The 25,381-nt window shown below is 39.3% G+C and overlaps 1 protein-coding gene across 2 annotated transcripts; it reads left to right on the top strand.

The window, feature by feature from the left end:
• The first annotated feature begins 484 nt into the window (after window positions 1-484).
• LOC107218419 lies at window positions 485-24,040 on the top strand. 2 transcript variants are annotated; one of them, XM_015656287.2, is made up of 4 exons: window positions 485-855; window positions 17,174-20,268; window positions 20,837-21,122; window positions 21,201-24,040. In XM_015656287.2, exons 2-4 carry the CDS (start codon window positions 17,923-17,925, stop codon window positions 21,389-21,391), a joined length of 2,823 nt encoding a protein of 940 aa, XP_015511773.1. In that variant the 5' UTR covers window positions 485-855; window positions 17,174-17,922; the 3' UTR covers window positions 21,392-24,040. The 2 variants fall into 2 exon arrangements, with proteins under 2 accessions (XP_015511773.1, XP_046586563.1); XM_046730607.1 differs by lacking the exon at window positions 485-855 and adding an exon at window positions 11,852-13,023.
• Window positions 24,041-25,381: the final 1,341 nt, after the last annotated feature.

Genomic DNA, 25,381 nt, shown 5'->3' with positions numbered 1-25,381 from the left:
TATCCAATATATGATAATCGCATACGAGCGATAAGGGGGGGGGGAGTAGTCCAGACCAAGAGAAATCGATCCTCGAAGTTTCCGTTTTACCGAAAAGCAGCGATTGATAAATAGCGCGGCGGAAGGGGGGGGGGATAAAGTTGTCCTCTGTCCAATCTCGAAGGCATTCAATTGGGCTGACAAAGGCGCCACGGCATGGTGCGCAGCCACCGCATTGAACTGCAACATGGGCCAGGAAAAGCATACAATCGTTGTTGCCGCTAGCAACTCATCGTCGCGACAGCAGCCGGCTTCAAGGCGCGGCAGGTATGGGGCGGCGAGGTGAGGTGTGAGTCTGGTGTAGAGACGAGCGCCCTCGACGAGGGGCAGGCAGAGTGGCGGGGATAGATAACGGCGTCGGCGGGAGGAGAGTTGCGGTTCGGCGCAGGCGCACTCTCCGAAAACTCGCCCTCTGATGAAAATATTCGCCGATCGTGAAACGTCTCAGGTCTCTGCAGTCAGCCTTCGTGCCAGCTCCGTACGTATTGTTGATGTGCCACGTATCGCCGGTATAACACACTAGACGCGATATCGTTTTGTTTTCTAGTTACTCGTACCTACTGTGATCGAGAGTCCGCCTTCTACTTTCGGCGAGCACGACCTTTTCTGACAAAGCGTTGCGCTCAATTTACACATTTTATATTTTTATTATACATCGGGATCTCGCGGTGTCCTTCGGTCGTTCACTATTAGCTGCCCTCTCAAGTCGCTCAAAATCCCCCCCCTTCGCCCTTTACGAGGCTGCATATTTTACGAGGCTAACATGCAGGGTTCGACTGTTTTTTAGCATCCGGTCAAGGAGGTTCTATTTCAGCGGTAAGTAATCGGATCACATATATTTTACGATATCGCCCTACTAGCGGGTTGCAATACTAGATAATCCATGTACGCATGCAAATACATACATCGTATGTATGTACACAGCGAGCGCGTGTCGCGCGACTGCAAGGTGCGCTCATTGTTGACCCTTAACGAGCCGAAATTGTTCCTGTTGTTACAATCCGACCGATATCCTCAATTGCAATATCACATTATCAAACGTATTAAGCCGGTCGGATAATTAATGTGTGTACCACGGCATGATGCTGAAAATCGATAAGTCTACCGTTGCTTACGTGTGCTGCGTGTATGTATGTTGAGATAAACAAAGTAAACCGCGCGTCGAGCAGCTGAGCGGCTTTCTAATACAACGTATTTACCACACACTCTCGCAGTCATGCGGGAACACACGTTGTGGAACACCTGTGTGGAATATATTTAACGAGACATTCGTGCTGCGAAAATGACACAAAACCCTGACGAAAATGATTTCTACAATTTTCTACCAATTTTAGGGAAATTGGGACATTTCGTAAGATTTTGTAAAAATAATTATTCGTGTACAAAATTGTAAGTATTCATAGTTTCTCGTGAAAACTTGTATTTTTCTAATAATAAATCTACAATGTACGACAATTTTTAAAGAAAATTAACAATTTATTATGATTAAAGTATACATATTTACTAAATAATACGAAATGTTTAAATTTCTGTAAAAATTCCTAGTACTATAAATTTTCACCAACGATCCCACTGTAACTATGAGCGTGCTGTACACTATCGTCGAAATCTACTTATAGCATTCTATTCCTCTCTGATTTTAAATGTGTCGACACGCGGCCAGGAGGCAATGATTCAGCAGAGCAGATGCAAAACGTTCGCGAGGATGAAGCTAGTATCGTTACTGTAACGATGCATGTTTAGGGAAAATCTCTAATTCGCACCATTGAGACTTTCCGAAGTTCTTAGTAAAACATTATAAACAAAATATACACTGAATAGTGACTTTTTCTCTCCTGATGTATCGTTACGTTAACGTTAATAACTTCAGCCTCACGAATGTTTCTAGGTAACATAGTTCGTGCTGAACTCCGAATTCGCAATATTGCGTGGCCTTTGGTCTATTTGCCTCAGTTAGTCGATTCGATTGTCTGATAATTGGTCAATTCCGACTCGTGTGTATTTGTAAACGAGTAAGATCGCGTGCGAAGTGTCAATTGTCGCGATACAAGCTTGTAAATAAGTCGTTACCCTCACAGCTGATCGGTGCTATAACACGGGTCCTGTTAAACGGGTAAATTTCATCATATTGAAGTTAGTAACGTTATCGTAACGATTCATACTGAGGAAAAACGGTCATTCCGCTATTTTGGAATTGTCTGAAATTCAGTAAACCGTATTAAAACAAATCACACTCATATTTAGAGACGAATAGTCGAATAAAAACGTGTAGTATTTTGATTTTTCTCATTTCGCGTCAATCGCGATTACATTATTTTTTATAACGTGTATAACTAAACACGTTCGTTTTCATGCTCTGACTCTATGTCAAGGTCGGCATTCATTTACTCTGTTCACTCTCAACGTTTACCTATGCCATTTCTCTGTTAAATACTTGTGCGCACAAGTGACTCGACGAAAATTTGGCGGACGACAAGCGATTATGTCGATGGATTATTTACTCCTTATATAATTATTATCTATTGAATTTTCCGGAAATATTCCCTCGACGAAAAGGGGGGAAAAGATAAAAAAAATACCCGTCGACGAGGCGCCGAGGTCGATTTAAACGAAATTAAACCACCCTGACGCATGACGCTGAGACAACTGCATCGCATACCGGGAACTGATCGATATTATGTGGTGTAATTTTATCGATGGACATTGTTTGAACGAGTAATAGCTTATCATCTTCTTAGTGAGGTTCTTAGTGAGGTTGTTTATTAATTTTTACGCTCACAGGGCCTTAAACGCTTACAAATTAATCAAAGAAAGTTCCCTGAAAATTTGAGCTCTCTAGATCAACTCTAAGATAGTCCGCTTTGCGATCGAAGTATCTTGTGGAAATAACGTGGGAAAAACTTTTTTTTCTCTTTGAAATTTTATAAGTCGTTGAGAGATATACCGAAAGTAATGGAAAATTGAACGCTCTACAAAAAACAGCTGATACATAAAATTCGTAAATGATGATAATTAATTAACGAATTTGGTTAAACTTTGAACGTTAGTTAACATATGAATTATACGCATCAGAGTTTTTTTCGCAGAGCATTTAATTCTCTACAAAAATAACTATTTTTCATTATATTCCGGTTTATTTGTCGAGGACTTGTAAAATTTCAAAGAGCAAAACCCGTTTTTTCCCCACAAGGAAAAAAGCAAAAAATATATATATTTTTTTTTCACAGATTGTGAAACGATTATTCAGTTTTATTTGTCATTGAAAATATTTTACAGTTTCAATGTAATTTATGCATTTAACAGTATGGATTTTCACTCGAGATTTTACGCACTTTGTTATTTATTTCTCGTCTTGCGTGTTATTATTCACATTTATTCAGCTAGTTATTGTTCGTGAAAAACCGGTACTATGAAGAAAACAACCAGTCTCACAATTTAAAGCCCCACTTCATCTCTGTACTACAATTTGAAGTGAATATAATACAACGGGGTGCGCAACTTCGGCGAATTATAAGTGGAAAAATACTGGATTATATGCGTAGATCATACCGCCTCTATAAATAGAGGTGGAAAGAGAAACGGCGAGGGAATGCGAGAGAAAGATTTTGTGTTAGATTAGATCGCAAATATTTTCTTCATGTAGTTCCTACAAGTTGCGAGGTGTATCTGCGTACAGATCGATAGAAGTCTGAACAGTGAAGTTGAACCTAATTTTACCGATACGAACATGTATCGTCGTAAAAAGATGTTTCAAACTTACGAATCTCAAGCAAATGCTTCTGTCTAGTGATTATAAATACCGTTAGATTTAATTCAGTGTATAGTTGTTCAATCATTCATTGGGATGACTGTTTTGCTGACTGTAGTCTCATATTGTATACCTACGAGTAAACAAACGTTTTGGGAGAAATAAGCTAGCTTTTTGTTAGAACGATGGGAAATTGGGAGTTGATGGGAAATGTATACGGGGCACTCCATAACACTTCGGCCTGGGTCTGACCCTTGACCTCTCGGATTGGGCCCGCGATTTTTTATGTAATTATTCTCACTTTCAACGACACGCGGTTTTTTTTTACAGTTTTTGCGACTCTGTTTGAATTTTGTACAATTTTTCAAAACGACTTCAGTATGACGAATCCAATTCAGAAAATTTGGTGTAACCTGATTTCAGATTCGTAATCGCCAACTCCAAAAGCCATAGAATACTATCTTGTTACAAAAGTTGACTCGGTACAATAATGTGTGACTCTGAGGATTAAGATAATCGATAATTCGTGAAAAAACAAGCATTAATTCATTAAAGTTGGAGAAACTCTATTAACACAAATTCAGTCCCCAGTCAACGTCAGTTCGATCGTTTAAACTTCGAGATTTCAACATTGTTTTATTTTTGTTAATTTAGTTTTTACTGGAACTTCAATATTGTGAGAGAATAAAAATAGCATTATGAAAAGACTAAACATAGAACGACGAGAAATTCGAAAAACTACGCAACTGTTCCTCTTTTTTTCCCCCCCCGAGGATTGACGTCACCTGCAGAGCAGAGGTCTCGTATTTAAGACCGAGTAAACTTGGGCTCGCAATATTTTTAGGTCAGTCACACGCACGTTGTACTATCTATAAAACAAGTGTGAGAATACGCGAGCAGCAGAAAGGTCTTCCAATAACGCGTAAATATTTCGCGGTAATATCAGGGTTTCGAATTATTCGGCCGATCCGATTTTTCCGTACAATAAAAAAAAAAAAAAAAAGAAAGTGATTGTAACGAAAATGGAAAATCGGTGATAGTCTTAAGGACGTATCAAGCGTACGGTCCGGTCAAACAGCTGTAAAAATAGAAGTGTGATATAACGATGATTCGAAAGTGAATCGAGTTGAATTTAGGTGATAAAAATATTGTTTTAATTTGGTAAAGAAATTTAACAAATTGTCACTAACAAGACATCGATTTTAATGAAGTAGGGCTCATTTTGTTGGTAAATGAATTCTCTGCAAATTTACAAAATCAACTTTTGGGTAAGGATGGAGTATTTTTTATCAAGGCAATGGTTTGCTGTTCATTGCTCATAATTATTTTATTAATCCTGTTCTTTTGATCAACTAAAAAGCTTAATAGAACATATGACTTTATTGATTTGTAGAGGAAGCATTCGCGGTCAAAATGAGAACTAGTTCATTGAAATCGTTGGAACGATCCAAGCTTTTTAGAAATGCCTGGAATACTGGCATCTCTTTAAACTCATTGATAGTTATCATATTGTACCTGTAATTTATAGATTATGTAACATATATTTATGTTAAAAAAAATCTTTTCTATTCTAAGGGAATGTTATTTCACCTAAATTTAAGTCGGTGCACCTTCTGATCTTCGTTACCTGCGATCGGTAAGTACGGTGCGGAAAAAACGCGGCGATTTAAAAGCCAGATAAGAAAAGGTTCGGCTAGATGGCGCGGAGCTAACTATGGCATACAAATCTTATTCAACGTCGCATAATGTGTTTGCTCGTTGATAAGGGTTTTTTTTTTTTTTTTTACACGACGACGCTATGCGGTACTTTTGTAAAATTACGATAAATGTTTTTAAGAAATAAATTGATTCAATTCAAGTCCGCTATAAAAGTCGGAGTTCTGAAGCTTCGGGATTTATTCGCTTCTTTGATTGGAGCAAAAAAAAAAATACTGTATCAATTAACGGATATGTGAATCGATTTTTAAGCAAAGTTCGTAGTCCTCATAATTTTTGTCGAATTTTAAAGTACGTGAAGGATGAAGATCGGTATACCTGAAATGAATAAAATTCAGCAACATTGAATGTCTTTGATGTACAGTTTACTATTGATAACTTATTCCAGTTGTAGAACATCTACTTTGGAAAAGAGGTTTAATTTCGATTGTACGAAAGATTGTAGGATTGTAATCAGCAATTTGTATGAAAAAAGAAATTTTGTTTTCCTACGCTATGAATCTTTTTGATAAATTTTTTTCACTGATAAAGAAATACTTTAGGAGAAATTACGATGCAGAAAAATCACTCCATTCGTTTTTATTCATAAGAAATTTCAATGTAGCTGGTGAAGTAAAATAATGCGGCAGAAGTTTTTGTTAAATCTTCCATACGACGTATTTTTTCGTATAACGACGTAATTATATTCGTATAAAGATGAAGAATAGGAAAGAGATGGAAAAATAAATTAAGCTATAAACCTATAAAGCTTATGGAAAATAATTAGAGAAACAATAATCATTCGGCGCTAATTCATAAATACGTATGCATACAGGGTGGGCGAAAAAACCAAACCAATTTAAAACACGAATAAAATCCAAACGCGACGATGGATTTTTAAAATCTTTTCTTTTTTTACTTGAAATTAGAAGAATTATTAAAGAATGTTCAACTTAATTTCCAACGCGTTCGGATTTTATCAGTGTTTTAAATCGGTCCGTGTTTTTTTTTTTTTTTTTTTCTGGCCCGCCCTGCACGTACACAAAACGTGTGAATTACTGTGATTAGGTCAGACTGTGCATAAATTGGACCTTACATAATTGGTTCCGGCGTTTTGGCCTGATTGAGACCCCGCCTAGCTCTCGGCAAATTTTGATCAGCATTCATTCGTCGATCCACCTAGAATGTAATCAAAAACGCGGAAGCACTGCGGTGCGGCACTTGACGTCTTTTTCTCCCCCCTTTTTTTCTCTTGAAACCACATTGTTTTATTTTTCATTCGCATCCATCTTACGCAAAATCGCAATTATCGCTCATCCATTGTATATTAAAATTTCCGTTTGTTGGTTATTCAACATTCCTTACATAACACCGGATTTCAGGTATATAATATCTATGGCAATAATAAACGTAACAATAACATCAAACATGGCAGTAATTTAACAATACGAAGAAATAAAATGATGAAAAACAATAATAATAAGTTTAATTGAAGGGGAGGTTGGCGTTTGGTTATAATAATATTGTGACAGCCTTAGAGCTTGAAATCTTTAAGTATTTCTGAATGGTGCTGACGCAAGACAAGCTTAACTGCTTTTATTCATGTCCAATTATTGTCTGTGCGTATGAAAGGTCAACAAAAGTTGGGCTGGTAGAAGACTCGCCATATACTGACCATTCTTAAAATATACAAGCACAACTTCCCTTGGTTATATATATATATATGCATATATATTATACGCATCCTCGACATTGATATTCGACCTTAGACCATATCTCGAACTTGTTTGAAACGGATACGTGCTGTGACGATCTTGGGCGAAGTATTCAATTTATTGGAAATTCGATGGATTTTTATCTACAAGTTTTTCAACCTTAGAAATTTTTTCTACCCCTGCGGTACATAAGAGAGAATGAGAACAATTTTTCTGATTATGCATGTTAAACTACGGTAAAAAGTTTCGAGTATACCGAAGAGTTGACATTTCACAAGTTTGAGAGTTTTATTTATTTATTTCTTTTTTTTTTTTCTAAGAATTTACAATCGTTACGTGAATTTTCCGTCACGGGTATAAGCTTTGATGTTTAATTTATAGTATGCGATAACTGTGGAAACTAATCGTCACGTGTATTATTTGAATGTGAGGAAATATTATTACATAAGAATTTTCAAGCATCTCTCATATAAGATGTCGTAAAATAATAATTACTTCTAAAGCGTCGTGTACAAAAATACCGTACTTTTTCTATCATCTTTTTTTTTTTTTTGCAAGATTTTCTATCACACCTCTAACGAGCACCTAGTATTGTACAGAAGAAATCTTTTATAATACTTATGACCGATGTAATACGATACGTCGCATATCTTCTAGAAGAGACGCTTAGACCTCTCGGTGATCCGAGAAACGCCTGGCCCAGATAATATTCGGCATAATATATACAACAGTGTTATTATATATGTACAGAGTAACAAACTTAGCCTCGAGTTTATTCGTTGCTGTCCTCTTCGGTTGTTTAAAAGAATAGTGCTGACTTTTAAGAAATAATTTCAAACGTACTTAAATTTTGCGATTTTTAACAAGGTCTCGGGTTCTCCACTATCATCGCAAAAGGCATTTTATCAATTTTTCGAGAGTCTTCGAAGGAACAAATTTTTCCACTTTTTTCTTAGCCTTTTTTTATAGATTTCCTTGACAGTGAATTCAATGATATATAGCGTTATACTTTATACAGAGTCATAAACCACCTCCCATGCAAAGTTACCAAAAGTGAAGGTTTGCACAAGGATCGGTCAGTATCAACTGTAATAAGCGACATAAGCGACCTTAAACTGGCCATGAGCCAGTCCTTGAACTTCCCCTTCTCACACTGCAGGTTCCAAGTTCATAGAGAAAAATAAATAATAATATCAAATTAGAATTTCGAACTACAAATTGAGATTCGTGACTACCGATTTTAAAGCCTTCGAATACCATGTTACATGAAAATATGACGAGTTTTTTTTTTTTTTTATTCCGAACCACTGTAATGGATCCATCATCATAAATTTTCGAACTCTGACCTTGGATTCGTTATCGGTGACTCAAAAAAGCTCCGCCTATCGATTTCTACCAAAATCGGATTATTTTTTAGACTTTTTTTCTACCATATTGGATCGCCAATAGAGTTGATTCTATAGACCTTTAAACTTTGAGATCTAGTAAGAACTCAACTTTTCATCCTCGGGGTGGTTACAATAACTTGCCTTTTTTTTTTCACTGAAACCAGAGAAATGGTAAGTTCAAAGGAGAGAAAAAAAAGGAAAAACATTATATTTCCTTGTAGGAGGATCCGGATCACCATTTTATCATTGAACTTGCAGAATCTGAAAACTATGTACTCGATGAAGTCTATCGCCGATGAAGTAATTGCCTTGTTTTATCTTCAGGTACTTTATTTTTATCTGACGAGGGTAGGTTGCATTACATGATAATACAATGTAAGTAATGGCAGGTTACAAAGATCTTTAGTTGAATATTCTCTTATCATGAAAACGCGTTTTATATAATGCAGGACGGATTAGACCGATTTCAATTTTTTCTCCAACATCACGAATCCTGTTCAGCCTTCGTATCAGAGAATTTAATACGTAAAAGTCGCAGACCCAACAAGAACAAAATTTGATCAACTCGTAATTCCCGGATTGCCTTGGGCAATGGAATCATTAACGTTATGATACCTCGGAATCTCGTCGACTTCTGTATATCTTAGAGTTGTATTATTATTGCGTAAAAATTGTTGAAAATTGGTAGACATTCAGCTTCCAGAGAAATTAGAGTTACTATTTTATTTCTAACCGTGATACTCCGTGTTTAAACTATGATAATCGACGGTTCACAATTCGACGTTTATACTATACACTAATATTCGTGGTAATTCAATTACCGACTGGAGTTGATGATCTGCAGCTTTTACTCGTATCATCGTGCCAACTGCTGTAGGAACGACCTCGTAGGCGTACTTAATGCGAACGATGGATGTCAAGCGGTTATTCCACACTCGAGTTGCGAGTAACTACTTACTCGGAAAATATTTTAGTGATTCGACGAAAGAACGATGTGAATTTCAGAGAATTAGATTAACCAACAGCGTCTGATGATAGGAAGTTGAAAAAGAGAGGGCGTGCGTCTAACGAAAACTAGCTCTTGGATGTATCTGTCTACGTAGTAATAACGCACGCTGGAATGATACGCTGAATTCGTTTTAGGTTGATTTGAAAATCGGCTTTTCAGCGATTTTCTCTGTTTTTCTACAACCTCTGTACTTACGCGTAACATGCAAACAAATAAACAATAGTATACTCGTGTCTTATCTGCCAAAAGAGATAGTGTAATCAGCTTTTGTTCTTGATTGAACTCTGGTCTTTACGTCCGTTTACCAAGCGATGCAGTTGCTGCTGCTGCCGGGGATAAGGTACGGTAATCAAATGTTGCATACTGCGCGTTTCTATCTACAATACAACGAGCCAAAGTCATTGCTTCCGATGATTGTATCAACAATAGGGTTCGTTATCCTCGAACTGGTTGTCCAGGGTGTAGTTACTGTTCAGAGGAATCTCGGAATGCCCGAAATTATCAATCGCAAAGTTGGAACTGGTTCAGGGGAAATATCAGGCTGAAGTTTGCACCATTATCGTAATGATGTCCCCGTAGAAAAAGTCCTGGGATTATCTGAAATTTAACAAACCGTTGATACAGCATCGACAAACTCGGATTTTGTAAATTCAACTTTTTCAGTTATTCCAAATGTACGAAATATCATTTTTTTGATTCAACGTTTCGATACGTTAACGTTGCTAGTTTCAGCCTCTTGGGGAAATGACGGATTTAGAATTTACGGCCTTGGTACAACTTGGGGAATACCATGGATGGTTTTTTTGCGGACGTGAATCAGCAATGAACCGAGGAACGGCGAAACCGATTATGGCTGTAAAGGAAGTACAGCGAATGTAATTCTGTTATTATTGTATAATTCACTGGATTATCGTGAATCATTATATGTATAATGATATAAATTATACATACCATACGGTGGCACAGTACTTGAAGTGTCAAGTCCAAGTTGTTGCAGATCTTACAATTTTGTTTTTACACATTTCACACGGTTTGTACACGAAATAAGAAATGATGTTGAAGCTACATTGCGACAACAGTGAAACTGTGTTTATTTGTTTGCTGCTGCCTCATATTCTTTACGTAAACAATATCGTGTTTATTAACCTAATCAAACAATAAAAAATTCATGACAAATGTAACAATGTTTTTTGTTTCAATACAAACAGTGAAGTAAAATTTACCGTTTATTTCTTCGATCACAGATTCATCTCAAATTTTTAACACAAATTTCTTGGATAAATTATTCTCTTAATCTGGATATCAGACTGTCTTATAATCATCGAATATTGCTTACCGGCGAGTATAAGAAAAAGTTGGGAATTTTATAAAAAAAATTTGAACCTTAACTTTAACTGGCGGTTTTACATTTCATTTTTATTCTTCTTCCAAACATGAAGTCGAGGCCGACAGGATAAACTACTCAAGAATATTCTATCCAAATTTGAAGTTAGTCGGTTTATCTGCTCTCGAGATATAATCGTGGTTAACGAAAAGCTTGTCACATAGGGTTGACGTCGGGCGGAATAAATTTCCATAAAAAAATTGGTAAAAGCAAAGAGTAATTGAATCAAATTAATCGTTATCTATAATAGATGTAAATTCCCGAACTCCATGCCTCTGGCCAATTCACCAAGGGAAGAAACTTCGCCCCGTCCGACACCCTGCTAATTAGGAATATTCGATTCTGAATCGATGTTTTGTACCGATTCTCCACCATTTTATTTTCGCGAGAATCGATTTTTATAGGCTGGAATCGATTATTTTACGTACTTCCGTGTTGCGGGTTGCGGGTTCCAAGGCAACATGACGATGAAAAATTTTATTATACCGAGGCACGTGAAAATATTCGAGTGCGAGAACGCCGCACTTAATTCGGCCAATATTTGCGGGGCCGTCTTAGGGTTTGTATTTTGGTTATTCGCTTGGCTTTACGTTTCGATCATTCGCTTGGTTTGGAGTTTGGCTTTTTTGGGGCACGTGTCATGAAAACATGAATTTGCAACACGATCTTTATCAGAATCGATTTTCACACGTCGATTTCTTACAAAAGATTCGAATATTCCCATCCTGCTTAGCTTCCCGCGTCTGGAGATGCGCAACGAGGATGCGCAGACGCGTGAACGTGCACGCGCTTTTACTTTGGCGGATCGAAGAACGACGCGAAGAAGTGGGGCGATTGAGAAGCGAGTGCAAGCGAGTGAACGCTCGCGCGGCCGCGTGCGCTGCTCGGCTATAATCCAACGAGTGTCAGTATTCGCCGCGCAGTCCTGACAAGTGTTCACTTTCTTCGCGCGCCGTAACCGCAACTTTCGTACCGTCTCTGAGACGACTCTGTTTACGATTTTCCTGCCCAATTCCGATTTGCAAAAACGAAGGGACGGGGCGTGTGATGTGTGACGTATTTTCCGGCGATTCTACTCGATAAGAAAATTTCGAAAATCAAGAAAGAGAAGTCCCGTTGGTGAGCAGACTTGAAACAAGAATTCACTTCCAAAAGAACGCTCCGTGTTGTCAGACTGTATACAAACGTAAAAGATCCAATGTGCACAATCGTTCGTTGTCTAAACTCGACGTAACGGCATCTGCATGTTGACGCAAAGGTGAAGAAGTATCGGTATTATTAACTGGTTCAACCGGTCGCTGAAATCGTTTTACCAAGTGCAGAAGTTGGAGTAAGGCACCTTTGGTAGACCTTGTGGTCCCATTCTAAGGAGACGATACACCCGGCAGAGTAAAGTTTTGGCAAGCTTAGACGCAACCTCTTCTGCCCAACGACTTACGGCATAAACATTCTACCGACTGTAACCAGTTTCGTGAAAGGATTATAACCGTACAGTAGTTACCTTATACCAACTTTTCAAGTGCTTCGCATGTATAAGACATCGGACTACCTTGCGGCAGTGATTATTGTCGTTACGTACCGTATACGCGCATCGCGATGCATCTATGAACAGTTACGGATTCACCACGACAACTGCTGCATCGACGGGTTTTGATCAAATTTAAGTATTGCTGCTGTTGCTGCTGCTGCCCCATAATGTTTGCAGTGTTAAAGTTATGCGAATCGGATTGTGTATTTTGCAGGACGGTGGATCTAACTTGAAATGTTGCAACAACAGATGTTTTATTATTTATGTTTATTAGTTGTCCGTTGAAATTGGATCGGACAAGTTCCCCTGAACAATAATTCCGCCACCCTCTCACCCTCGGAATTTAGCAAACGCGTCGTAACCTGCACGGAGGATACTGGTTTTTGGCGATCTGATTCGCGTGTGCAGCATCGCGAGTTCCGAACAGTCTTCATTCCCCGATTCGTGCAGCCCTGAAGAGAGACTCAGGAAAATTATTATCACCGACTTTGATAGCACGTGCACTCGACGAGAAATGGTTTGTTGTATTTTTTTCACTCAATTTCAAACTCTCATTATTAATTATCAAATAAAAGGGTTTCTCCTCGCGATAAATCGAACACCCCACGACAAAGATTTGACCTCCGCGAGAAAGTTTGTATATTATCCGAACGTGTGCTGTACCGGCGGCTAAACCATTGGCACTTCTCTTTCACGATGCCGGGAGACCGACGGATTGATAAAAGGTGACGATATTGTCTGCCGCTACTGTTGGTTCGTTTTGTTATCGCGATAAGAGGACAGCGTGATGTGTTTGTATACACGAATTCACGTCTTTGGTAAACTGTTCGCGAAAATATCCTCATCTTCACTGTTTCGGCATCTGACAGAAGGCAAAGGCGTAACTTTAGGGTAATCAACGGATAATGCGTGATGGAAGTTGAAAGTCGTTGACACGATTTCTTCAAACATGTTAATTGAAATGATAGTGTTGATTTGGTTATCATTACGTCTGGAAGCTCGTGAGTATAATCATCAACATACTTCAAACACGACGCAGAACGAATGTTGATCACAGAAAAGTATATTTGAACAGGACTTGGCTGACTTCGGAAATCTTCTTGTTTCGGTAAAGTAGGCAATGCCAAACGTTCTTACTAACAGTACCAACTGATATTGTGTGTATTTCGATCGAGGTAAGATACTCTTCGCACCATTCGATCTTTCGAAATATCCTCATATGCAGACTCTGGAAGGTTTCACCGAACGATTTGCAACAGTTTGCCACACGGCGTGTTTCAAGAAGGAAGCATCGTCGCGATCTCCGATATCAAATGTCTACGCGTGTCTTATCTCGAAGAGCGAGACGACACCGTGAAAGCCGAATGCCTCGAGCTTATTGCGATCAGTCCTGTTCTCAAGACTTAACCTAATGCATCGGAAGGCAACCTGACCTTATTCGTTGACTCGATATTCTCTCGAACACATCGGGAGGTTGGATTGGTTACGAAAATTATTGATTATTGAGGTCTGGGATCAATCGTGCATGTGTAAGGAGTTGCGACTTGTTGCGTTAATTACGGCACCACGTGAGCGTAGTTTATCGATTGATACTGATGATTGCAATGGCGGTGACGAGATTCATTTATATGCGTAATAGTACGCTTTCAGCGCAGATAATTTTAAAAGATCGTTTGTCGTACGCGGCAAGTCGAACGCGCTGACGTTGATACTATCAGCTCCGTGGAGTACTCTCGAAATATGTCTTCTCACTTATGATAAGAAGCTTTATCGTTGGTGTTGTATTTGACGCGATATGAAACGACTCTACGAATCATATCAAATCCCCACGTTTCTCGATCAACGCCGAGACCAAGAGAGACCATGTCCAGAGGTGGAAGAAGTTGAACTATAACCGGACTTTGTGGCCGGCTGACTCTCTTTTACGCGTATGTTTCGTCTGCTCTTTACAGAACCATCGGAAACCATTTGCCATAGAATTTTCTGCATATATTCGTAGAAATAAGAAATTTTGCTTAGATTGTGTTCAGGCACTATGACAGTAAGGTTCTTTTGTTTCGTCGCGCAGACGTGTGAACCCAATGTAGGACATTGTCTTCGACATTATCTTATTGACGCCGACTGATACTTACTTTGTTATCTTTGGCTTTTCGCCACGTGGTACTTCAAGGCCAATGGTCAACGGTACGCGAAGACTTGAATTATAGATAGAGAGAATATGGTTCGTTTGGAGTCTTTTTATGTTTGGTACTAGGATCTTGACTTAGGGACGAGTTGTTGCAATCGTCATTTCAAGCCTGGTTGTTTAGCCTCGAGTATTCGGTTTTCGATTTCTCATATATTCACTTCACTTTACCAACGATCGAGATAGTTGCAATAGGTACTATTTTCCTTCGGTGTCTGCTATTCTAAGCATGTAGCTTGTCATCATAAACTCTGGTAGACAAGAGATTGTCCGAAGCTCGACTGATTCGGTACGATTTTAATAACTTGGGAAACTATAGAGAGTAAATAGGTATGTAGACGTATATAGGATTTTGGAAACAGGAAGCAAGGCTTGTGCGTATCGTCAAATGACTAATACCTAAATGTTCATCACACTTGCGTGGGTTGAGTCAAGCAAGCATTTGCCGTCATAGTAATCGAGGAATTACCCCGTCGATCTTCTTCGTGACCGGAAGTATTTAGCTGGAACTTTTAACCAGCCTCGTGCGCAGAGTCGAAATTTAAATGACACAGCTGCTGACATTTTTTACAGCTATATTTGCAAGAGTAATCTACTGCTGAAGGTTGGACTAATTAAATAACAAAATTAGATTCGACTCAGTTTAAAATTGAATCTTGAAAGCATAAGGAAAGACCTCTGGTTAATTATCGGACGAATTTGTGACGTGATGAGATATGACATAAAGAGGAGGTAAAATCTAAGGAGTACGATACCGACGTCAAGATGGCGTGAGGCTTGCAATGTACGTCCGTGTTGAGTCTGCAGCCCGAATGGTTAAATCCTTAAATTGGTAGCAACTCAATCACAATGAAGTCCGCTTACAATCGCCAACTCTAACTACCCGCAACCACTGACTGACCATACTATCCGGAACATCTATCGTCCACTTACTTTATACATAGGTGCATATAGTTGTGAATCAACACTCGGAGAATAAGCATGTGTAATCGCAATGTTCGTACAATATTTATTCGCATAAGGTACCGTAGAGGTTCTCGCAAGAACAGCATCTGTTCATTTTTCCTTCATAACTGTTATCATCCCTTGCGTGTTGACGTAAATAGGGAGAGGATCGTGCTGCTATTAGATGGTATTGCCATTTGTCGATTTGTTTCGTGTCTTCGTCCAATCTCTCGGGAGGAATGCGGAATACTTGTCAATACCTGCGGAAATGAGTCCCCAAGGTCTTCAACCGAAGAACCGTTCTTGGTAGCAATCAATGCAAAGATCGCTGAGAGAGTGTAAATCATTAAAACTTGTTACTTGTATCATGTATCATATGTACCTGCGGGGATATCGCGATCGAGATTATAACAAAATACTGCTTATCGTTCATCGTTGACATACCTAGAATTTGTTCTGTAGTGGAATTTCGTTGTGAATTGATTATAATTGTGTTATTCTGTATTTGCGATAAAAGACCTTGGTAAGACCGGAGCGAAGTAATTGGTGTTGGTTAAGAGTTCCGAAACAATAAGAACGTTTTATTATCATACACCTGCGGCTGCTTATAATTTTTAGGTATACAGGTGCCTTTTGGTCCAAAGCCAGCGACCCGAGTGCTCATCCAAATTTATTTTCGTCCCCATATGTATATGTATAATTATATATATATATATGTATAAATACGATCTCAGATGTTCGATTCCACCTGTAGGAACTCTTTTTAGTATATTACTGATTGAAATTTGCTCACTAACGATCGCACGTCTCGTTTCTCATGGTGTGTGCTTATAGCTCCTTGAGAAATTTTTTCTAAACGATATAATAACGGCGGCCTTCTTGTTGTACGCGTTATAATTATTTAGCGGTATGACGACTTTTTCAGGTATATCCAACGTACGCAGAAGCGTTTATAACGAAATGTTAAAGTTTGTCTAAATCGCCAATGCCGGTTTTCCATCTAACCTACAAGACCGATGCGTGCTTGCACGGTGGACATCTCGATATTTATTTATGTCGGTAGGTACCGACCATGACCGCAAGGAATCTGTAGATCGTTAGAATCGCTCGGATTACATGTGCCTGACCACTATAATACCGAGCGAGACGAAGGGCGGTGTACAAATAGAAATGGATAGATACTACCTTATGGTTTATTGATCTTTTAGCAAGGAAGGAAAAAGGTAGAAATAGACTGAGAGAAAGTGAGGTTGGGATTAGATTAGGCTGTTGGATTTATTATACGCTGATTGACTCGGAACCAACAGTGTTGAAATTTTATTACGATGAGGCAGACACAGTTTTATCAACATTTTATTGGATACTTACCCTGCAGCTCGTTCCTCGGATCCAACTCGAGGTTTGCATGTAACGTTAGGCTTATACCTGTAGATAAGAATACGATTCAGTAAAAATATCACGTTAGAGTCGCGGTTTTTTGTTCGAATCGAATCTTGAAATATTGTTAATGCGTTATACGATTATTGTTTTATTTCAGTGCACGTCTGCAGAGAAGCGAAAGTATTGTCCGCCGTATGGGTGCCTGGGATAGAAATTGGTTCGAGGACGTGGGCGTTGGAACGACTCGTCGTGGGTCCGAGAACGTCGGGGTCTGCAGTTGCGATGTTGGCGGGAGCCAAATACAGGATCTACTTCCATCATCACTGTTGCTGCTGCGTCGTCAGTTCACCAGGGAGTTGTACGAGTGGCCGATTCAGCCGTTGTTTAGATCAAGGACGAAATTAAATAAAAAGAAAGAATAAAGGGGAAGATCTAAGAAGAGAATAAATTAAAGTTCTAGAACAAGTAATCCTAATGTTGATAGTAATGGTATGAAGTTTCGCTGTTCTCGGTTACAATCGATGTTGACGTATTGCCTTTAACCCCCGAACGGGTAAGAAGTCTGGGTATATATAACTGCCTTATTTTGAATGAAGAAGATAATGAGTAGGAATAATAAGAGGAAAAAAACGGATACGGTTTGACGATATCGTTTAAAGTATTATTAATCGCGACAAGCGGGTGCGATAATTATTTGGTGCTAACGTGCGACCGTGTGCGTAGAAGGTATTAAAATAATAGCAGAAGTTTGGTAAAGAAGACAAAACAAAATTAATCCAAATATTGTACAGTACAATACAAGGACGGGGGAACAAGGGTGCTGGAAGAGAGAGAGAAAGAGACAGATCAGAATATACAGAAAGGGAGATAGACACACGGTGATAATAAAATTGCGGTACGATTGCCATGGCTGACTGGACGCAGCTCAACGGTCAAACAGACACCATATCTTACGACTCGTCGAACGACAACGGTATACCCAATGCCAAAAATCATCTCGAGGCATCGATTAACGGGGATTACCGATCACAAGTGGCCAAGTATAATGGAAATGTCAAAGCTTCCAGCGAACCGAGCGAGGTGGACCATGAAAAGGAGGATGAAAACGACCCTGCGTATCGCGACGCCGGTGACAATCATCTGGCGGCGATTCTTAACGAAAAACCGTTCGAGAATGAGGGGGTTCGTTACAGTTTCGAGAACGGTGTCACATCCGACAGCGAATGCGAGGGAATCCTGGATCAGAACGATGTCAAGCTGGAAGAATTAGGTGGGATAATCCGGGAGGAAGCGAGGCTGGAATTAGCCCAAAACTCGTCGAAGCGACCGAACAGTCTCTTCAAGGATGAGGTTTTCAGCCCGCGTCACCAATCCCTGGACGAAGCCGCCAGGATCTGCAATGATAAGAGTCGTTCGTACCTCGACAGTGGGGCGGTAACCAGACGGCGTGCTGGTAGCGCGGAAAAATTGGTCAATCGTAAATCGCCCAGGGACGACAAGCAGGTACACCACGTCCAGTTCAACAAGGACTCGAAGCAGTGCTCCGAGGACCCCCATCCTAGCCCCAGTGCTTCGATATCGACATCCAGCTCGAGCAGTTCGGAGGACAATTCGAGTTTGGCCCAATTCTCCGAGGCCAGACCGCCGGACGGTGGTTGGGGATGGGTCGTGGTCGCGGCGTCCTTCGTCGTGAACCTGATCGCCGATGGTATCACCTTCTCATTCGGCGTGATATACGTCGAGTTCCTGAATTACTTTGAGGAGGGTAAATCGAAGACCGCATGGATCGGGAGTCTCTTCATGGCGATGCCGTTGCTCTCCGGACCGATAGCCAGCTTTCTGACGGACAGATACGGGTGCAGGCGGGTCAGCATAGCCGGCAGCGTACTCGCTACGAGTGGCTTCGTCATCAGCTCATTCACCAACTCGATGGGCTTGCTGATATTCACCTTCGGTGTTATCGCCGGCTTCGGATTATCCCTGTGCTACGTTGCCGCGGTCGTAATAGTCGCCTACTACTTCGACAAGAGACGTTCGTTCGCCACCGGCCTTTCCGTCTGCGGAAGCGGCATCGGAACCTTCATATTCGCCCCGCTGACCCAGTACCTGCTAGTCGAGTACGGCTGGCGCGGGACGACTCTTATACTAGCTGGGCTCTTCTTCAATCTAGCGGTCTGCGGGTGTCTCATGCGTGATCTAGAGTGGACGACGACAAGGGCCAAGGCGAAGACCGCCGAGAGGCGGAAAAACCGCGAGAGAAAACGCTCCAAGATACAGAGTTCAAGCGCTGACTCGTTCTCTGGGTCGAGCTCGGCCAAACCGAACAACAACCAGACCTCCCATGACCTCAAACGGAACTTCGCCTCGGCCAGCGCGGTCGGCATCTCCATTGACAATGAACGGGATGATGCTCATGGAAGGAGGTTCTCCAGTCTAGTCACTCTGCCGACCTTCGTTAAAAACGGCGAGAAGGTGCCGCTCGAGGTGCTCGAACTTTTGAGCACCCATAAGAACGTTTATAATGTTATACTACAGAACTATCCCAGTCTTCTCATATCGTCGAGGAGCTTCAGCGATTCAGGCAGACTTCACGAGCAGATCGACACTGTACCATCGGAAAGGTTCGTCGCTGGCTCCAACGAGCAGATGGACTCAAAGGACTCAGAGACGGCCAAGTCCACCGGTGTCCTGCACGTCCACCACGACCAGGTCACCGAGAACTCTAAACCAGCCAGGGACCAGGAGACTACCGCCAACCAAGACCAACGGCATCATTTGGACGCTGCGTATCTCTGGTGGCTCAAGAAAACACATCCAGATTGTCCCTTCCAGAGGGCAGCTATGCTCGATCATACCGCCTCGCGGAGACTGCCGACCGCATACTTCAAGGACATCAGGGTTCATCGGCACAGTCTTACCTACAGAGGAGCCATGCTAAACATCAAACGATATCGTCTTCGCGCCTCGAGCTGTCCTGACATTTATAGAAACTCGATGACTACCATAGCCAAAACGAAAATGGTCTGGTACGCTGGACTCTGGGAGTTCTGGGATCTCATTGTCGACATGCTTGATTTTTCACACTTTGCTGATCCCAGGTTTCTTCTATTTGCTATTAGCAATTTCCTGCTATACACTTGGTACGATGTTCCCTATGTTTATCTAACCGACAATGCTATCGAAGTTGGATTCAGCGAGAAGGATGCCTCCTATCTCATATCCGTTATCGGGATTGTCAACATGGTTGGCGAGGTAGGTTCTCTCGATTCCAATATCTTTTTTTCCTATTTCGTTCACTTCCCATCTTTCAGTCCTGAACTGATCAATCAAACGCTGAAATCAGAGTTGGCTCTCTCAATTCATTTACCCAATTCCCCGCCATTATCCGATAGTAACGATCGTCAGTTTCATTGTCAGACGGTAGATAAGAACCGACGGTATATGAATATTTGAATCTGTTGATCTTCCGTCAATCACGGAGCCGAGGCAAAGCTCTGGACGAATCATTTCGCCCGTTCTGAATCCGGAATTGTGTTTTTTTCATTTTATCGGAAAAGTCAATAACTCTTTTGCTCCGTCTCAACAGCCGAGCTTGTTTCGTCGTAACCCCAATTGGGAATTTTGAATTATTAAGTCACTTTCCTGTCCGGTCTCCAAGCGCGTTTCGGTAAAGCACATGGTGTGTAAGCTCTGTTCCTTTTAACGCTTTGGAAGACCCGAGGCTACTTTTAAAGTTTGCCGGATCCCAAAAACCAACTTCCCCAATCCCTCTCCTGGCGGAGTTAAACAATGTACGTAATTCCGGTTTAATGTTTTACAGATAATCCTCGGCTGGGCCGGAGATCGTGCTTGGGTAAACGCATCCCTGGTTTATGCGGTTTGTATGGGTCTTTGCGGAGCCGTAACCGCGCTGATTCCTCTGGTGGTTCACAATTATTACGGCCTCTGCGCAATAGCCGGTGCATTCGGGTTGTTCATAGCGGCGAATTACAGCCTCACCAGTATAATCCTCGTCGAGTTGATCACCCTGGAAAGGTTTACCAACGCCTATGGTCTTCTGCTGCTCGTTCAGGGTGTGGCCAATCTCATCGGTCCTCCACTTGCTGGTAAATTTTTTCACAAGGTCAAAAACAAAAGTTACTTTACACTAAAGATCGACATTCATTCAAATCTGTTTTGCACAGGTTGGCTGTACGACATCACGGGGACTTACAATCTCTCCTTCTATTTATCCGGATTCTTCATCGCTCTCAGCGGCGGTCTTCTAGTTATCGTACCGTTGATTGAGAAATATCGCGAATGGAAGGCTGAAAGCTGGGAGGAAGTTACTCCCGAAGTGACGAGCCAGGACTTCGAGAAAATGAACAGCGTTTAGAGCACCTTAGCACACATTATATAGTAATTTTGTTCCAATTAATTTATTATTTTCTTTTCTACAATGCATTTGCAGCGTTCTCAGTTTATGATCCACGATTCATGACGTATAATCGCTGCATAGAGCGAAATTGTAGAGATTTTCGATTCGTTATAGAAGTGATATGTAACGAATATCACAAAAGCCTTGATACTATGTCGTCAAAGCAATGAGGAAGCCTAGTCTTCTTTATTTTTTAAAATTTTTTGTCCACGTATTTGTATACATATATAATAGTAGGAAACCTTGTAATAGACGGAATTGATGATAACCGAATGATTACTGTTATTATTGTTGTTATTATTTAGGTACGTACTAGTATGCTGATGTAGATGATGATTTTTTTCTTTTCCTTTCGATAATAATGTCGCCCTACATCCTATGAAAACAGAGGTGCGTACCTGCACGTAATGTTCTATGTAGCCTATATACATACCCCGTAGACATATTGTACGTTCGTTACGTAGAGAAAAGAAAGTAAATCACAGTTATTATATTATCATGTATTTGGTTCAAATTGTCGTATATCGAAATGGAAGCGAATAATGCCGTTTCGAAATACATTGTCATATACATACCTAAATATATACGTGTACCTAATTTTAATTAACAATAAGACGATTTTGCGAGTATTCGACGCGACCGGTTTGTTAGTTAGTCCGTGTCCGCGATTATTCACTTGATATTGCTATCGTCAATTTCAATACTACAATATGTATATTCTGATGAAAAAACAAAAACAAAAATAAAGATAATTTGAGAGAAAGAAAAAAGAAGCAAAAACAAGAAAAAAAAAACATTTATCATTACGTAGCTGATTAATTTATATAATACAGAATAATGAAGCTTTCACGCAAGATTTCTGAATTGATTAACTACATTCGAAATACCGATTTTATTAAAAATCTATATATAGGGTACAATATGTCATATATTTCTATTCGGACAATCTATATATTAGATTTACGTGTATTTGTTCGCGGAAAAAAAAGAATATTGATAATAATAATAATTTTTCTTCCACCAATTTTTATAACGAACAAGTCTTAGAAAAACACGTTTGAACATTAAGATCTTAGTCGAATATTTGATAGATTCGAACTTACGAAAGCTATGGATATATCTCACAGGGTTTGTAGCATACCTAGCGTAGTTATCGATTCGTATTTTGTTTCATTTGATTTCTTTTATCCATATTACATACCTATATCCAATTCCATATACATAAAACATCATTGCGTACCTTTCTATATTCATAGACCGTTCTTAGTGATATGAATTTTTTACCGTAGTTTGTTACATACGTAGCGTGAAAGAAAAATGATGCATGACAATTTCAGCCGTTTAGCTAGCCTACGGCTTTTTTTTACGTCTCCGAATATGTACGAGAAAAGTTAATCGTACAGTAGTGGTAATAGTAATAATAATAATGATAATAATAATTACAAGATTCAATTAAATACAAAATTTATATAGTATTATATGTAAATACATACACATTGAATTCAATCCTATTGCGAAAAAAATTGGAAGTATAACATGTTACTCATAAAGTATACATATATATATATATATATACATATATATACATACATATGGTAACTTTTTAATATAATAGCGAGTAGGTGTACACATGATATTATAACGTTATGTACGTAAAAATACACAACAGTAGTATAAGGAGTTGCTCCAGTGACCACGTAGAATAGAAAATCGAAGTGGGGAATTTTTCAAGGTTCGATCGTTCGCTCGTCGCACCGCGTAGGGATTCATATCCTCAATCGAATACTGCGTACTTGTACCCTTAAATTTCTCATTCCTTTATATTATTCATTTAAGGGTTGCAGGATTGAAGATTGCAATCGATGCATGACGTGTAAACTAATGGGAATCAAGATAGTACGTAGATAGTATTGTACGCTATTGTAGGTATCGTAGAAAGAGAAAAAGGGAGAAATTAACACGAAAAAATATAAAGAGAAACAGGAGAACGCGGATGCGAAATCCGAATGGTGTGATGCGTGTAGACGGTTAGCCGATAGATAACTGATATTTCATCGATATAAGACCCTTCTGAATCTCAGGTTTATTAACTATACTATGTATTGTATACATCACTATAGATATTATGATACGTGAGAAGGAGGAGGAGGAAAATTCGCTGTAGCTATGTAACATGATTAATCAAGTGACATTACGAAAATTACTAAATTATATAATCTACTTAAGTATAGATACACATGATATACATCGGTTTATTATTACCGGAGGCATTGATTAAAATTTAAAACGCATTGCTTTGTTACCGAGCTATAATATACATATTAACAAAGCAAAATAACGCGAAGGAGAAAGAAAAAGACAAAGATCCAATCATTTTTTATCGCCTATTATTATTGATCAGAAATTCAGAGGTTGTACGAGGATAATAATGGTGATGATGATAATAATAACAATGGTGATTCTTTTAAGTTCTTAGTTTCTTATGACAGGAAACCTGTATATTTTTATTGTATGTACGCGTTATACATACACGTACCGAAATAAGTACGTTGTAATTATGTTTGGAAAAAGAAGAAGAAGCGGAAAAAATACATGCGATTGCCAATATTATTTGCGCTCTCTATTATACAATATATACCGAACAAAAATTATGGCTTTATGTATTTCTAATCTATAACCTTGAAATTATATTCTTTATATTTATCTTTACAATTAACTTTATAAGTTTCATTCCGTGCTTATCTAGATTTTGGTCAGGTGGTAACCAAGGCAAAAAAAATTCTTCGGGGCAAATGGATGGTTATATGAACATTGCGATTATATTCGAAGGATAATTGGATCACATAGAAAAGAAGGAAGGCTACCTCGACATCAAAAATTTTGAAGGAATGCGAATTTTTATAAAATGCCTCAGTGAAACTTTCATCTAACAATTTCTCTTCCTCGTTTTGCAGGTGCCTGATATAGAAATTGAGACTGTTTGCAGCGAAGAAACAATTAATATTGAAAGAAACTTCTGTGTGAATTTCCATGAGACTTGAATTTGAAAGGACATCTTTTGAAATTATATCTTTTCACTTCAACGCAATGCTTTGGTATTTAACGGCGACGAAGTTTCAGACATGCAGATGTATGCAGTCTATGTAAAAACAGTCACAAGATTTTGTAAGGCGAATAATTGAAGTAGATATCGCTAGAATTGTGAAGCATGCTTGGAATTTAGATTCACGACGTGAATTCGAGATTGAGATGAAATAATAGAATAATCCATGTTTGAATAATTGTTAAGTTACACGATATTTTATTCCATATGCTTCTATAATAAAATTCAGCCGTAAGCATTTCGAACCTTGTATAAAATTCAATAGTCTTTTGACAAATTCGTTGATTGGGGTGACATTAAACACCCGAAATGTTTAGATGCCATAACAGTGAACACAGGGTAATCAAAAAGCATAGAAAACGCGGAAGCGAAATATTAAAAACGTGAAAGTTTGCTTTTTGAGGCAGTAATTGGATGCGCTCAGATAGATTTCTTGTGATTTTTTTTCGCGGTTTTCAAATCCAATGGACAAAACTAAAAGTTTCCTTGTTATTACAAAACTTTCCAATTAGCCGAACTTGTTTTGCAAAATGGTTAAACTCGAGTTGATTATACATTATAGTTGAAGAAGTCGACGGTGTTCAAACGTTATCTGACAGACGGTAAACAACGGAGAAAAACGAGAGCATGTTTAACAGTAAGTTGCTAAAAAGTATGCAAATAAGTTTGCTCGCGTATTTTAATTTCGTGAAATGATTAACTTACTAAAGATTGCACTAATGGATTCAAACTTCATTCCAAATTTTTCTTTTTTTTTAAATCTCGTTGTTGCCGAATCGAAACTGTACTGCAAATGTACGGAACCACACATTAATGCAGACACAAAATTTCAGGGACGCTCAAGC

This window comes from Neodiprion lecontei, chromosome 2, assembly GCF_021901455.1.
Source record: "Neodiprion lecontei isolate iyNeoLeco1 chromosome 2, iyNeoLeco1.1, whole genome shotgun sequence".
In the NCBI taxonomy this organism is placed as follows: Eukaryota; Metazoa; Arthropoda; class Insecta; order Hymenoptera; family Diprionidae; genus Neodiprion; species Neodiprion lecontei.
This window is presented reverse-complemented; position numbering and strand designations above follow the sequence as displayed.